The following is a 15,380-nucleotide window of genomic DNA, read 5'->3' as shown; positions in this document are numbered from 1 at the left end:
CTCTTGAGCTCTTTTCCTTCTGTTGGGTTGTCGTTTTGTTTTCTCTTACTACATTTTATTTTCTCATGCTTTGTTGCTACCTGTTAGAAACCTCTTCTTTTCTAATGAGAACCAGAAAGGGAGTGGATCTGGAGGGGAGGGAAGGTGGCAAAGAAATGGCAGGAGTTGAGGGAGGGAAGTCTGTAACCAGGATATATTGTATGAGAAAATAATATATGTTTAATAACAGGGGAAAGTGATTAAAAAAAGAAAGAAGGAAGGAGAGAAGAAATAAACCCTTATGTGACATATAAAATAATAAATTCTTTGTACTATAGTTTACCCATAGGTTTTATATTGTTATGAATTATATTCATTTATTTTATGAAACATTTGTTTTGAAAGTGAGTTTGGGCCCTTAGGAACATTTCCTGTGGATTGCCCCTTTCTGCCTTCTTGGGGGTAATTTCTGTGTTACTGGAATTCTCATTGGAAGAATATCTTACTTCTCCTCTTTCTTGAATTTGAGTAATAAAAGAAGAGACTGTGATTAACCATCTCACCCAATAACACGTGTGTGTGTGTGTGTGTGTGTGTGTGTGTGTGTGTGTGTGTGTGTGTGAGGGGGGTAATTCTGTTTGATTGTGGGTTTCATAGTGATATAGTTGGTATGGTTTGAATATGAAATCCCTCCCAAGCTACTGTGTCTTTTGGGGGAGAATGTTAAGGAAGGACTTGGCTGACAAAGCAGATCACTAAAGGTGGTCTTTGGAGGTCACGGCACTGCTGATAGGAGGAGTACTGCCACATGCTTCTGCCACCACTAATTGGGCAGCTATTAGGATGCCTCAATCATCATGATAGACTGAAATCTTTGAAACCTGTGAGTCAAAATGAGTCCCTCCTTTCCATTCTCTCGGGTGTTTTATCAAAATACTGCTAAAACTATGACTCACAGTACAGGCCTCAGAACAGCTTCACATGCGTTTTGTATTTCATCTTTAAATTATCATCAAACCAGTTCATTGATAAACTAAATGCCAGGTTTTCTGCTTTAAATTCATTTCTTTTTGTTAATACCTCAAGCTCTTGTATATAAGTTATATGATGGATACAAAATATTATAGAAGTAGCCGTTGGTTAGAAATTAGATAATTTGTGACTTTCTGATATTTGGTCACTTTTTATCTACATCAGTTTACATAATAGGAATGTTGAGCTAGTAAAATTTATTCTAATTATCAGAATATTGAAATGGCTGGATAAATTCTCAGCTGTTAGGACTGCTTGCTTCTCTTCCAGAAGTCTTGATTTGGGTTCTCAAAACATACCTCAAGGTCTCAAAGCTCTCTGTAGCTTGGACTTCAGTAGATAAAGCACCTCTTATATCTGAGGGTGCCTGGGTTGAGTGTATATACGCCTTTGCCACACATTTGCACATAACTTAAAATAATATTATAGATGTACATTTCAAAAGAGACTATTGCAAGTAAAAATAAAATTACCATGAAGTATAAGAGCTTATATAAAGAGCTTATTATATCTTTTATGTAGAAATGTATTTGAACAGCTGCTTTTAAACAGTATACTTTTAAAACATTTCATTTTATCTCATGTGCATATATGAGAGTCTCTGAATATGTGTGCATGTGTCCAAGAAGACCAGAGAAGGATGTTGAATTGCCAGAAAATGAGTTTATAGGTGGCTGGGAGCCACCAAAGGTGGGTGGAAACCACACTCAAGTCCTTTAGAAGAATACCAGGTGCTCTTAAATGCTGACCCTTCTGTCGATAGAGTTTTTATCACCCTAAGAGCTCACCATAGATTTCTATGGAAACACTGGTTCTTAAGCAAAACTAACGACTCTATCGACTTGGTACTTGTTGGAAGTTAAGCACTCCCAGCATAGCAATGAACAACACCCTGAGTGACAAATACACCAAGTAGCACACAGTTCCATAGAACAATAACCTCTCAAAGGAATTCTTTGTAGGCTGCACACTTAGATGTTTTAGCAATCAATAAAATGTTTCCTTGCATAAGACCATGAAAACTTATGTTCACAAATTATTTTTCAAAATAAAAATTTTTTCCAATGCAATATTTGAACTTAAGTAATATGTACTTTTAGTATTTGTTGAATTAAACTTGCAGAAATCATTCAATGCTTAACGATAGTTCTCCTTAAAGTGGTTCTAAAAAAGGAGATTGATAATATTTCATATACCTTGGAAGACATTGGAACATAAACTACCAGTCTGTTACGGTGAAATAAAACGAATGCAGACAATTTCTGTGCTTCCCAACCAAGTGACAATGCATTCCATGCTGTGACTAACACTTTGCTTTGACAAGTAGGTAGATATTTATATTTTCTGGTATTCTAGTCAGGGAATAGCTCAACATTGTCTCAGGTAATTTAGCACCTACTCAAGTCAGTCTTCAGACATTTGTCTAAGTAACTGGACCAAGGACACCTGCTGAAGCCTTGTCACATTCACAGTGACCCTCTAATACTTTGTATAGCTCTGGCTGGCAGGAGTGGCACTGAGCAGAGAGTGCATAAACACACAGACCCACTGAATTGTAACCATGGGAATATTAAATAAACTGTATTCTCTGACACATTTCAGAAGAGTCAAACCACTAAAAAGACTTTCCTCTCAAGAATTTAAAACAAAGAGAAAAGGATTGTCACAAGCACAGTGAGACACAGGTAGAGTGTTAAACAAGATGGAGTTCTGGAAATACAGTTTGTAGATATTCAATATTAAATTCGATGAAATAAACAGCTTGAATTTCCATAAACTAGTAGTCAAAATTTTGATACACAGTTATTTGAAAGCAACAATAAAATTAAATTAAAATGTAAAATTCACTAGACAAATCAGTAAAATAAATGCATGGGTAGAAAATATTTCTTACTTCAGGAGCTATGTTATATTTAAATTTCAGATGACCTTAATTGTTCGAGACAGGGGAAAGGTTTTTACATTATGGTTCTACATGTGGTAGAATATTATTTTAGAGTTTGTGACTTATGTGTATGCTACATTTGTTTAACTCTTTGAAGTTGTGTTCCTTTGCCTATCTAAAACAGTCTGATAAAGAGCTGGATGGCCAATAGTGAGGTAGGAGCAAGGATAGAAGGGCCTGGCAGGCAGACAATATCAATAAGAGATAGGGGAAAGGAGAGCAAGAGAACAAGCAGAGGAGGACATCAGCGGCCAGCTACCAAGCCACCCAGCCACGGAGTAAGTAGAAAGATAAAAACCTAGAAGCAAAAAGGTAGATGGGAAAATTTAAATTAAGAAAAGCTGGCCAGAAACAAGGCAAGCTAGGGTCAGACATTCATAACAAAGGGTAAGTATCCATGCGTAATTCATTTGGGAGCTGGGCGACGGCCTCCAAAAAGAGTAAATAGGTAAAAAAAAAATCTAACAATATAATCATGGGACTTGGATATCCACCTAGAGCCCGAGAAAGCTGGAGAAAAGGATATGGCTCCTCCAAGAGTTTCAGTGAGCTACTGAGCACCTAGTTCGTTAAGGAGGAACAAAAAATGAAGTAAAAATGCCTGCCATAGTGCAAGTACTGGCATTCTAGAACTCTAGGAAGGTTGAATGAAGTTCCTGGTAAGACAAACCTCAGAGTAGGACATGAGCTTTAGACTTGGCTCTTACTAACCAATAAACAGCTAGAGATCTGAGAGCTGTGCTGAGTATCCAAGTGAAGCTTACCAGTCGAAAGTTTGCTCCTTTGTCCAGAAAATGCTAAACGATACACAGTAAAAGAGGTCCAGATGGAAAAAAAATCCTCTGAACAGGTTCCTGTGTGTTTTTACAATGTGTGTATGCTTAAAAAGAATGAAAATGGGTATAGGCAGTCAGTAAGAGTAAAAGAAAAAATCCACTTAAAGATAGAAAATACACAAGGAGTCTGAATCCTGTATAGCATCGGATTGACTATGAATTTTTTGATTGCTGAAAAGCAAATGACAGCTGCAAAGAGACCTAAAATTGAAAGAGGAACTGTTAAAAATAAACCAGCCTAGATATTTTAAGATTGCCTTCACTTTTCAAAAGTCAGACAATCTATTTGACAAATAAAAATCAAAAATTCTTTGGAGAAGTGTTTTTGCCTTTGTTTCCATAGGAAACAGAAAGCTGTGGATTCGTTTCAGGTTGATGTGGTTTGATCAAGAAAAACACCTGATCTTGGTAGGTGATATCTATCAGCACAAGTTATGAATGATCTTCCCAGGATAGTAAATTTTCTCTCTAGGTCCCTAAAACTGCTTTACCCACATTCAGCAGGAAACCGTCTAGAGAAAACTATTCCCACATTCCCAAGAGAAAAGGAGGTGTGTGTGGTCCTTGACTATTTTGTGGGTCATGGATGTTTGTCATAATTTAGGGTAAAATTTGAATATAGGATAAAAGCACAATTATTAATCTCAGATGCTTTTGCCTTGGCATGGTTGTGGTATATGGACATAAATTCAAAGTGAACTTTGTTAAACTGTGTGTATGGTTTTGCTCTTGTTTAAAGGACTGTTGTGTACAGATACAAATTTAAGGTAATTTTTGTTCCTATACCCTGTGTATATGTTTCTAGTCTTGTTTAAAGAATTTTTGTATATTGATAAAAATGTAAGGTTATTTTTGTTACAATATATTGTGTATATGTTTCTGGTCTTTTTTAACGTATTATAACTAGGCAGTTCATTTGAAAATGCAAGGTATTATAGTTTTGAAAGTTATTATTATGAAATATTTAGTACAATCAGAAACACGGGTTAGTAGATAGTTATTTATAATAATCAAGTTTGTAGTTATAAACTGGACATGCAGATTCCACAAGAAATTGACCACTGAACTTGGTCAAAACACTGTGGGATAGTCAATCAGGGTTCCTGCTTCACAGAAGAAACTTCCAGACATTCTGCAGGATACAAAGGAAAGTGACTGGCAAACTGTCAATATAGGCAGGACAGTCTTTCCAGTTTTCTGCTTCATTAAAATGTCTGCCAGAAACTATAAGCCCCAACATTGCAGAGGAACTTTGAGTGACTGTTCCGTCAGTCAGATGTCTGTCTCATTTCTAGAGTTGTTGGAAAATATATCCTTCTGGGGCTTTGGAGGAAGTTGAAGACTGTATAGTTATAGATGCAGTTTCCTTAGATATGATAGAATGTAAATTATGTATAAAACTTTTGATTCACTAATATAGGATAGATAATGCACTATTTTCTCTGAATGTGCTAACTACAGATGAATAGAATACTGTAAATTAATTCTTTTTATTGTATATCATCTAACTATGTTAAAGTTAAAAACTTTCTTTTTATTTAGACAAAAAGGAATAAGTGTGGTAGGATATTATTTTAAATAGTGTGACTTTTGTTTATGTTGTATTTTTGTAACTCTGTGATGCTGTGATTCTTTGTCAACTAAAGCATCTGATGGTCTAATAAAGAGCTCAATGGCTAGCCAACCTCTAGGCAGGAGCAAGGATAGGTGGGGCTGGAAGAGAGAAAATATAAATAGGAAATAGGAGAAAGGAAGGAGATCAAGATATCAAGGAGAGGACATTAGGAGCCAGCCACCCACGCAGCATGGAGTAAGAAGGAAAGTCAGAAATACAGAAATAAGATAAAAGCCCAGAGGCAAAAAGGTAGACAGGATAATTTGAGTTAAGAAAAGCCAGATAGAAACAAGCCAAGCTAGGGCCAGACATTCATAACTAAGAATAAGCATCCATGCGTGATTCATTCATTTGTGACCACTCCTACAATTGTAATGAGTAATAAGAAAAAAGCAAAAAATGTAACAATATCTACTTCCTACTTTGCTGGCATGTACCTATCCAATAGCTTTCTATTTCTGTTTGTTTGGCTCTACAAAGTTAATCAGCTAATAAGTGATGTTATACCAAGCACAACTGTAGATATAACAGACCATTGATGTTTAGTTAGTGTGAATATATGCTAAAAATGTGTATATAGTATAAGTATATAGTATAAACACATGGGCTTAGTTCATTCCTACAAAGTGACAAGAAAAAAACCAACAAAATAAAACTTTGACATGATAAGATAACTCTTGAAATCTGATAAATTCTATTTTCTGGGTGTTGGCATTGATTGTATTATTGTTGCTGTTGTTTATTTCATTTTAATATAAGCTCACAAAGTGCATCCCAGGGAGGCCTCAAATTCACTATTTAACTACAGATGACAGAATTCGTGAACATCTGCCTAGTATCCCAATTTCTGACCTTACAGGCTTATGACACCATGAACAGCTCAAAGAAATTAACATAATAGATTACGACACTCATTAGTTAATATCTTGAATAAAAATTTAAACTGTTGCTATCAATAGCATTGTATTTTGAGTCACAGAAGATGTATGGGAAGGCTTACCATGTACTAGAAAAAAGATGTATATTCTGTGAAAAACTCATCAGGCCTATGTGGTTTCACTTTTTTTAAAGAAGCACACATTTGATTGTAGTTAAAGATAAAAACATGAACAAACACCATCCAGGGCATCACTCATGTGACAGGAAGAAGTTGTTTATTCATCAACATTGACTTTGTATTGTTAGCCTGCTGAGAGCAAGCATTGGACTGCACATCCAGGATGCTATGTCAGAATCCTGACTGATGTAGAGAGGGCAACTATGAAAGGCCCAGATGCTGAGGGAACAGTAGCAAGAGGTTACACGGTTCAGAGCATTGGCCCCACTGGTCCAATTTGGATGAAGCAGAGGAAGTATAATAAAGCTTTTCAAGCCCAGTGCTCCTCAAACTTGAGTTGCTTCAGAATCATCAGCAGAGTGTGTTTGAATACAGATGTATGGCTCACTCCCTCAAAGTTCCCATTTTAGTAGGACTTGGAATTCAAGGTTTTCTATTTCCTTAAAACTACCTTGTGAGAGACATACTGAGCAGCATAATCTTCTTTTTACTGTCAAAAATAAAGCTCAAAGAAACAGCCATGCTGAAAGTATTCAAAAGATTGCTTTTGTTAAAGCGATGACTCCAAGACATTCTTTGCTGAATCACAGGGGAAACTGCAGTTTAGAAACTATTTCTTCCCTGCTCTGATTCAATAATATTCAGGAATGACTTGACTAGGCAATGAGGCTTAGGAAGCAGCAAGTCCTTAAATGGAATCCCTGTGTCTCATTCGAGCAATTCATTTGAGGTTTTTTGAGGAATACTTCCACAGCCTTGACTTAATAAATACCTACTTTAAGTAATATAAAAATTGCACTTGAGATCCCAGCAGAGTGTGGTTTATTTTCTAGGTCTCTGGGGGCATGATGAACATTTAGAGGTCACAGGACAATTTGTGGTAGTCAACTCTCCCCTCCACCAAAGGGATTCTGGCAATTAGAATCTGAGGACAGAATTTTGTGTTAAGCTCTTTATTCTATACACTTTCTTACTGGACTTGAATCAGAAAGTTTGAGGTGATGAAAATGTTCTTAATTAAATATCCATTCGATTATAAAAATGTCTCTATTGACATTTTAATTTATTCAAAATTTCTGGAAAATATTGAATTGGGCTAAAAAGAATATGCAGACAAAATAAGAATAGTAGGACAGCAGTCATTGATAAAACTAACTATATGACAGAGTAGTCACTGAACTATTCAATTTAATTACAAATATAATAAGACCACCCAAAAATAACTTCTAGGGTTTTTCTTTGCTCTATCCTACTTCTTTGGAGCTTAATGACCTTTAAATTATAACAGAATTCCTAATCATTGATAAATAGTTTTAAATTAGTTCTTCCAATAATCATTTCCTTGACAGTGTTGAAGAATACCAAATCAAGAACTTCTTTTTGTTTGTTTGTTGTGTTCTCCATAAACTATTATTTGTATATTTACAAATCTATGACTCAAAATCCATACCCCAATGAACAAAATACTGGTCGAGTATTCCATTAGAAACAAAACAATAAACAGCAATGTAACCTGAAACTGTAAGACAAAGAAACTGAGAAAATTTAGAGAGAAGAAAATACATGTATTGGAACGACAGTTGTAAACCACAGCATTCACTATCTTTCCTACTCCTTTGTGTCATATTGGGTTTCACTTGGAAAAAGGAACACACCTTCCCCACTAGCATTTCTTTTGTAGTTGCAAAAGAAATTTCCATTTAGGACCTAATTAATGGGCATTGAGAAAAAATACATTATCCTGTTCATCTTTAGATCTAACAATTTCAACATAAAATTGTATGATCAATAGTTACACAGTGGTTCACCTTGTGAGAATACAGGCAGCAATTTCTAGCATTATTTGAAAATGTACTCTATGTTGAGTGGTGTTGGGGGATATTTAATCACAGAGTTTGCATTTTTTTGTTAATTAAATGAAGTTAACATTTGGTCAGGAAGCAGAGTTAGCCACTAGTTGAAAGAATGTAATCATAGAGCATCAGACATCTGGAAGTGACAGATTCACTGGAAGTAGCCGAGAGGGATTTGAAGTGGCATGGTTTTTGTTTTGTTTTGGCTGACAGAAGAAAAGTTTAGCTAGTTAATACTGGACCTCTCTGAGGTAGTGAATTTTCACCTCTGTCTTCGAATCTTAAGTGTTATTAAAATAGAAAAATAGAGATTTATTTGAAGCTACCTTTAGTGGCAGTGACAGAGCTGGTGCCTGCAGGCACATAATTCCCACCAGGCTGTGATTTGAAGGGGCTGGAGCATTGCTAGAGAAGCAGGCTGGTAACAGCAGAGTTGAAATTTCTGGCTGAAACTGCAGTATATTAAGGTGTAGCCATGTACCAAAGTTAGAACAACAAAGTAGTGTCTCAAACCTGCAATTCAAAAGTTTAAAAGGCCGAGGCAGGATGGCTACCACACTATGAGGCTAATCTATGTAATATAGAAAGTTGAGGACAGCCTCAAGTTAGAGTGAGGGGCTCTGTCTCAAAGCCAGCATACATTCTAAAGGAATGCTAGAATTTCAGATCACTTGGCAAATTATCCTGTCTACTACAGCAATTGACACTCATTGAAAATTCAAAAAAGAAAGTAAAGTTTTTAGCACTGCCACATAGGGTGATGACAACGAACTGACAGCAGAGAAAACTGCCAAATACCTGCAAACTAAAGGACCAATGGCAACATGGGAACTAATACCCATCAACATAATGTTCCTTTTGATAAGCACTCCAAAGGGGATGGTAATTCTTTTCAGTGTCTCTACAAATGTCAAGAGTACATTCTGGAAATTATAAAGTACTTGACAAGCTACTGGGGCAATACTACAAAACAGCAGGTCAAGTGTTAATGTTATAAAAAATATACTTTGATAATATTATACAATGGAGAGAATTAAAGAACAGGATGAGCAAACGAAGACTGTAATTCAATATTGCAGGCAGTATGATATACAAATGAACAAACAACAACAAAACTAATGGAAGAATTGTTTGGATAAGTTATATAAATATTATTTTAATTGCTTTGATAATTGTAGCATGGCCACATAGGAATGAGACTAAATAATCTGAGTGAAAGTAATACTGATTCTATACATACCTTGGCAATATTTTAAGCTTAAGTTTTTTCACTATTACACAGGAAAAGCACTCTGAGATAACGTAATACTTTGCCCAGAATTTTGCTAGATAGGCCTGAACTCTGTATTTTCAAACTAACCAAAGACAAAATGGTTAAGGATAAATGTTGCCAACTAGACAACTTATGAAAATAAGCAAAGAACTCATAAATTATCTGCTTTTGCTAATCTCACAGTTTACTAATTTTAACAGTTCACTAAATACTGCTTTTCAAAGCAGAGGAATTATAACACAGGACTATGAAGGCAGTTACAGATAAAAGAACTAGACTCTACGCTGTGATTCCTATAGAGTGTAGGAGTACAGACAGCTACTACTATAACTTCAAGTTTCCAATGATAGAATAAGGAACTACATGAAGTACAGCTTATTGAGATTACAGAACGTTTATTGTAGTAGAAGACAAAGATGTAATCAGTTGACTGAATAATTTATTAAAATAGAATTCTGGAAAAATTTAATAAATGATTAGTAAAGTTAATATATATATAATGTTAAAAAACAAACAACTGAATTTGAGAAAAATCATGATGTATTTTGTAATATTTTGAAGAAAGACAATAGAATATATGAATAATCTCATTTTGTGTGGTTTACTTACTAATTGAATCTTTATGGTCAGTGGGGTATTGCCCTGAGAACAGTTTAAGGATCTGTCCCATCAGCCTAAATATATGGACAGACTGCATGTCAATGATACACTGGGAAGAAATGTAAGAACACTGTAGACATCTGCCATAGCTATAGTTGTCCTGCCTGTGAATCATGTTCCCCACTGTGTTGAACACAGCTTTTCAAAATACAGAAGGATGCTTAAGATAAAGATAGTATCTATAATCTCATATAAATGGTCAATCCAGATGAATCTCTTCATAAATAATTTCTAGTGTCTTCCACTGTTGTGCAACTCGACGCTGTATAGCATTGAAGTTATCACAACAGTCCCAGTGCAGAGATGAGAATCGAGAGTCCCAGGTGTGTTTGTGTATCGAAACTACATGGAGTTATCTCCCCATCCCAGGTTGAATTTATCTTACAAACTAATCAGTAATAAAATATGCTTGCTGTCTGCCAATTGCATATATTACTGAAAGGGCAACCGACTATAGATTCTAGAAATGCTTTATTCTAACTGATTGGCAGTAATACGTTTGATAGATAAAGCTATGCAGCACTTAGAATTATTTCTTTTACTATATATTGCCTAAATTAGATATCATACACTTACAAATCATGTCTATATGAGGCTTACAAGAACAAGCTTACCAAGGCTGGGGTACCCAGGTGTAGAAGGGTCTCCTCCTGGGTTCAGTGTCACCATAAATGTCTCAGAGCTAAGATCTTCAGACTTTGGTATATCACAAGGGTCAGTGTAGAGAAGAGCACCTCCAAACCCAGCCTTTTCCAATAAGGAAAGCTAAATAGGATAAAAAACAGGTGAAGGCAATATACACATTAGACGCTCACATATCACTGCTTCATTATTGTTCACAAATGAAATAATTAACAATTCTTACAACATTTTTTAAAAGTCACTTTCATTTCCTTTTTTTCCCCAAAATTTGAGTCATGCACTATTGTTTTAGTTTTCTTTTTTTATTTTTATAAATATTATAACCAAAAGCAACTTGAGGATAAAGAGTTTATTTGTCTTTGTGGTAGTTTGGATGCAATTGGCTCCCATAAGCTTATAAAGAGTGGTGCTATTAAGAGGTAAGGCTTTTTCAGAGTTGGTATGACGTTATTGGAGAAAGTATGTCACTATAGAGGTCTCATATATGATCAAGCCCTGCCCAGTGTCTCTTTGCACTTCTTATTTCCTGAAGACCAAGATGAATTAACTGTCAATTTCCTTCTCTAGCACCATGTCTGCCTACATGTCACCATGTTCCTCCATGATGATCATGGACTAAACCTCTGAAACTGTGAGCCTTCCAATCAAATGGTTTCCTTTATAAGAATTGATATGATCATGGTGTCTCTTCAAAGCAACAGGAACTAACTAATGTAGTCTTACAGTTCCACATTATCAAGGGATTTCAGGGCAGGAACTCAAGACAGTAATTCAGTAGAAGGAATTGAAGAAAGACTCTGGAGCAACACTGATTGCTAACTTTCTTCTGCTGGCCTGGTTTCCTGTAAAGCCCAGAACTACCTGTCCAAGTATAATACATACAGTGGTCTGGGCCCTCTTTTATTTAATAACAATTAAGAAAATATGTCACAGATATGCTCTCAGACCAGTCTTAATAGAAGCAGTTCTTCAATTGAGATTCAAGTAAGACTAAGTTTGTATCAAGTCAAGAAAAATATATTATATTAATTACTTTTAACACATGAAGAAGTGTACGTGTGGAACATGAATGAATTTTGTAGTTTTATTTTTATTTTAAATATGGCATTTTGTTATTCTTTGGAAATAACATGCATACAATGCATCTGAATAATACTTCTTCTCATCCCCCCTTGCCCCATCCTTCCAACTTGTTTTTGATTCCCTGCCAAGTCCCCTTCCAACTGTATGTCCTTGTTTTGTTGTTGTTATGTTCTGATTTAATTTTCAGTCACCTACTGAGTCCAATGATTTCTGCACATATATACACGAGCTTAGTTTTAAGTCAGTTACTGTAGCACTGGGCAACCACAGCTGCCCTGAGTTCACAATTCAGTGTTATACATGTTTAGAAGATACACTTTCTACCCATTCCTTCCTGATCTCTGGCTCTTACAATCTTGCTGAGCCTTAGGGCAAGAGTTTGATATAAATGTCCCCTGCTCAATCAGTAAGTCCAATCAGAGGTCTTGACTACTCCCTTCTACCTCCTAGGCAACATTCCTATATTGTTCATATATGATTGTTTTCTCTGCTATAGACTTTTTCATTCTTTCTCTTCTTTAATTGTCCAAAGATTAAATATTTTTGTGGGACTAGGAAATTATCTCATCATATAGAGTTCTACTTTTAGATTAATGCTGTTCTGGCTATTCTGTCCTTCTCCAGAGAAGAAAGCAGCCAGATACTGTTGTACATCCTCCAGAGGCAAGCCTGTCCTACCAGTTAAGAATGGAATACCTCTGCTTATGCTTTTTGGAAACTAGCTACTGCAATGAACCTTCCAAGATCCTGCCTGCATGCCCAACACCACCTGGGAGAGAGGGCAGTTAAAGCATTCCAAACAACCTCCTGAGAGTCTTGCTTGTGAAGAATCCTTTCTTGTCTGATTCTACCAGGAAATACTTGAGAGCAGACCAAGGTTACCTCCTTCAAGATGCTTGATGGAAAGATTTATTCTGTTATTTAAAAATACATAATGTAAAATTACAACAAGAAGATGATCTTGACATTTTCAATGTTGTAGTTTTCTTTTTAAAGTAGCTTAACTTATTTATGTTTGTTATGCACCTTAGTGTGACTTAATATGATATGAATAACAATAATCATGATTTGCTGTGTCTATTTGTTATCTATCAAAGATAAAAGTAATTAGAGAGCATTAAAGCAATAAAACAAAGATTAACCCAATGTTGAATGTAGATTGTTACTACTGATTCAGAAATATGACATTACTTCTCAATTACTACTCACGTTGTCTACTGAACTGTGCAATAGACTAAAGACTGTCACTCTCATCCCTACTAGACCCTGTTTTGAGGGCAAGGGCCAAGCTTTTTCACTATATCACACACACGCACACACACAAATACACACACACACCATATACACATACCACACACACCACACTGACACACATACACAACACACCTGTCACACATGCAGCACATACCCACACAACACACACATCATATATATACCAACACATGTACCACACACACCACACATACCACACATATACCACACACATCACATGCACTTACACACATACCACACACTGACACATACCACATACACATACATCACACACACCACACAATACACATACACCACACACATCACACACGGTTATACATACACCACATACATACACATACATAACATACACATGTACACATACACCTCACACACTCTGCACACATACATACATACACATACATCACACACACACCACATACTTACACACCATGTACACCATATACACCACACACACATCACACACACTTACACTTACAACACACACTGACGCATACTACACACAAATACATCACACACATCTCACACACACCACACACACACATCACACACACACATACACATACATCACACACACATGTACACACAATCATGTCTCACACATGCTGCACACACACACTATACACACACAATACACACACACACACATACATACACACCCTACTTTATTTTTTGTTGCTGTAATATGGAGAACTCCAGCTTAAGAGAGGAAATGATTTATTCCACCTACAGGCTTACATGTTACAGTCCATCATGAAGGGAGGCCACAGCAGTAACTAAAGACAGGAACTTGATTCTGTAAATATGGGTAAATTCTGCTCTCTGACTTGCTTTCAGACTTACACTCACCTACCTTTCTTACACACTCTAGGGCCACTGTTCCAAAGGTGGCATCTCTAACATTGCCTATGCCCTCCCAAGTCGATCAACAATCAAGGAAATGTTTACAGACATGACATGAGCAAAGGCTAATCTGATGAAAGCAGTTCTTCACTTAAGTTAACAACCAACATCAGCCATCACCCAAACAACATAAGGTATGAAAAGAAAATGAAAACAGTTACTTAAAATATAAGTATCGGTTTTAATGTCATTTGGTGAAATGGTTTATACTTTATAGTTTTGGGTGTAATAAACAATGATGTGTACTAATTAAAAATAATTAGAATACCATTGCCAGTGAGTCTGGGAAACAGGGAGGGTCCCAAGAGAGACATGCATGATACTCCAGAGTAGGGGAGTGAAGCAAGATCTCCTGAGCAGATTGGGAGCATGGCAGGAGGGAAGAGGGAACCAGGAAAAAGAGAGGGGAGAAGAGGAGGGGAGAAAAAGATATAGGGGAGCAATAAGGTTGAATAGGGCAAAGAATGGAGGAGGCCAGGATAAGAGCTACCATAGTAGAGGGAGTCATTATAGGCTTGAGAAGAGATCTGGCATTAGTGGAATTTCCAGAGATCTACAAGGATGACACCAACTGGCAAACTAAGTAATAGTGGAGAGGCTACCTTAATTGCCCCTTACTGATAATGAGATTGATGACTACCTTATATACCATCCTAGACCTTCATGCAATAACTGATGGAAGCAGAAGCACACACCCACAGCTAAACACTGAACTGAACTCCCAGTGACAGAGAGGGAGAAGTGATGAGCCAAGGAGTCAAGACCGTGCTGGTGAAACCCACAGAGACAGCTGACCTGAACAAGGGGGAGCTCTTGGACCCCAGACTGATGGTTGAGAGACCATCATGGGACCCTCTTGAATTATGGTGTCAGTGAAGAGGCCTTAGCAATCTCTGGGGCCTTGGGTAGTAGAGCTGTGTTTGCCATGGTGTACGAATGAACTTTTGGGGCCCATTCCATATTAAGGGATCCTTTCTCAGCCTGGACACATGGGGGAGATCCTAGGCCCTGCCCCAGATGAAGTGACAGACTCTGGAGATCCCCCAGGGAGGCCCTCATCCTCACTGGGGAATGGTGTGGGGATTGGGTGGGGGGCTGAGGGGACTGGTAGAGGAGCAAGGGAGGAGGAGTGGGAGAAGGAGCTGGGATCAACATGTGAATCAAGCATGTTTCTAATATAAATTTAATTTAAAATATATTGACAAATATGATTTCAGAATTAATTAAAAT

The 15,380-nt window shown here is 36.7% G+C and overlaps 1 protein-coding gene across 3 annotated transcripts in view; it reads right to left on the bottom strand.

The window, feature by feature from the left end:
• The window catches only part of Naaladl2 (N-acetylated alpha-linked acidic dipeptidase like 2), a 1,212,242-nt gene that overhangs the window by 421,764 nt on the left and 775,098 nt on the right, over positions 1–15,380 (bottom strand). For all 3 annotated transcript variants that reach the window (XM_040754622.1, XM_040754621.1, XM_040754623.1), the window contains one exon: positions 10,865–11,015. In XM_040754622.1, the coding sequence (XP_040610556.1) occupies positions 10,865–11,015 (151 nt within the window). The remainder of the gene's footprint in view (positions 1–10,864; positions 11,016–15,380) is intronic.

Source organism: Mesocricetus auratus, unplaced genomic scaffold (genome assembly GCF_017639785.1).
Source record: "Mesocricetus auratus isolate SY011 unplaced genomic scaffold, BCM_Maur_2.0 Super-Scaffold_100011, whole genome shotgun sequence".
NCBI lineage: Eukaryota > Metazoa > Chordata > Mammalia > Rodentia > Cricetidae > Mesocricetus > Mesocricetus auratus.
The sequence above is the reverse complement of the archived record's forward strand: the minus strand, read 5'-3'. Positions and strand labels throughout refer to the sequence as shown.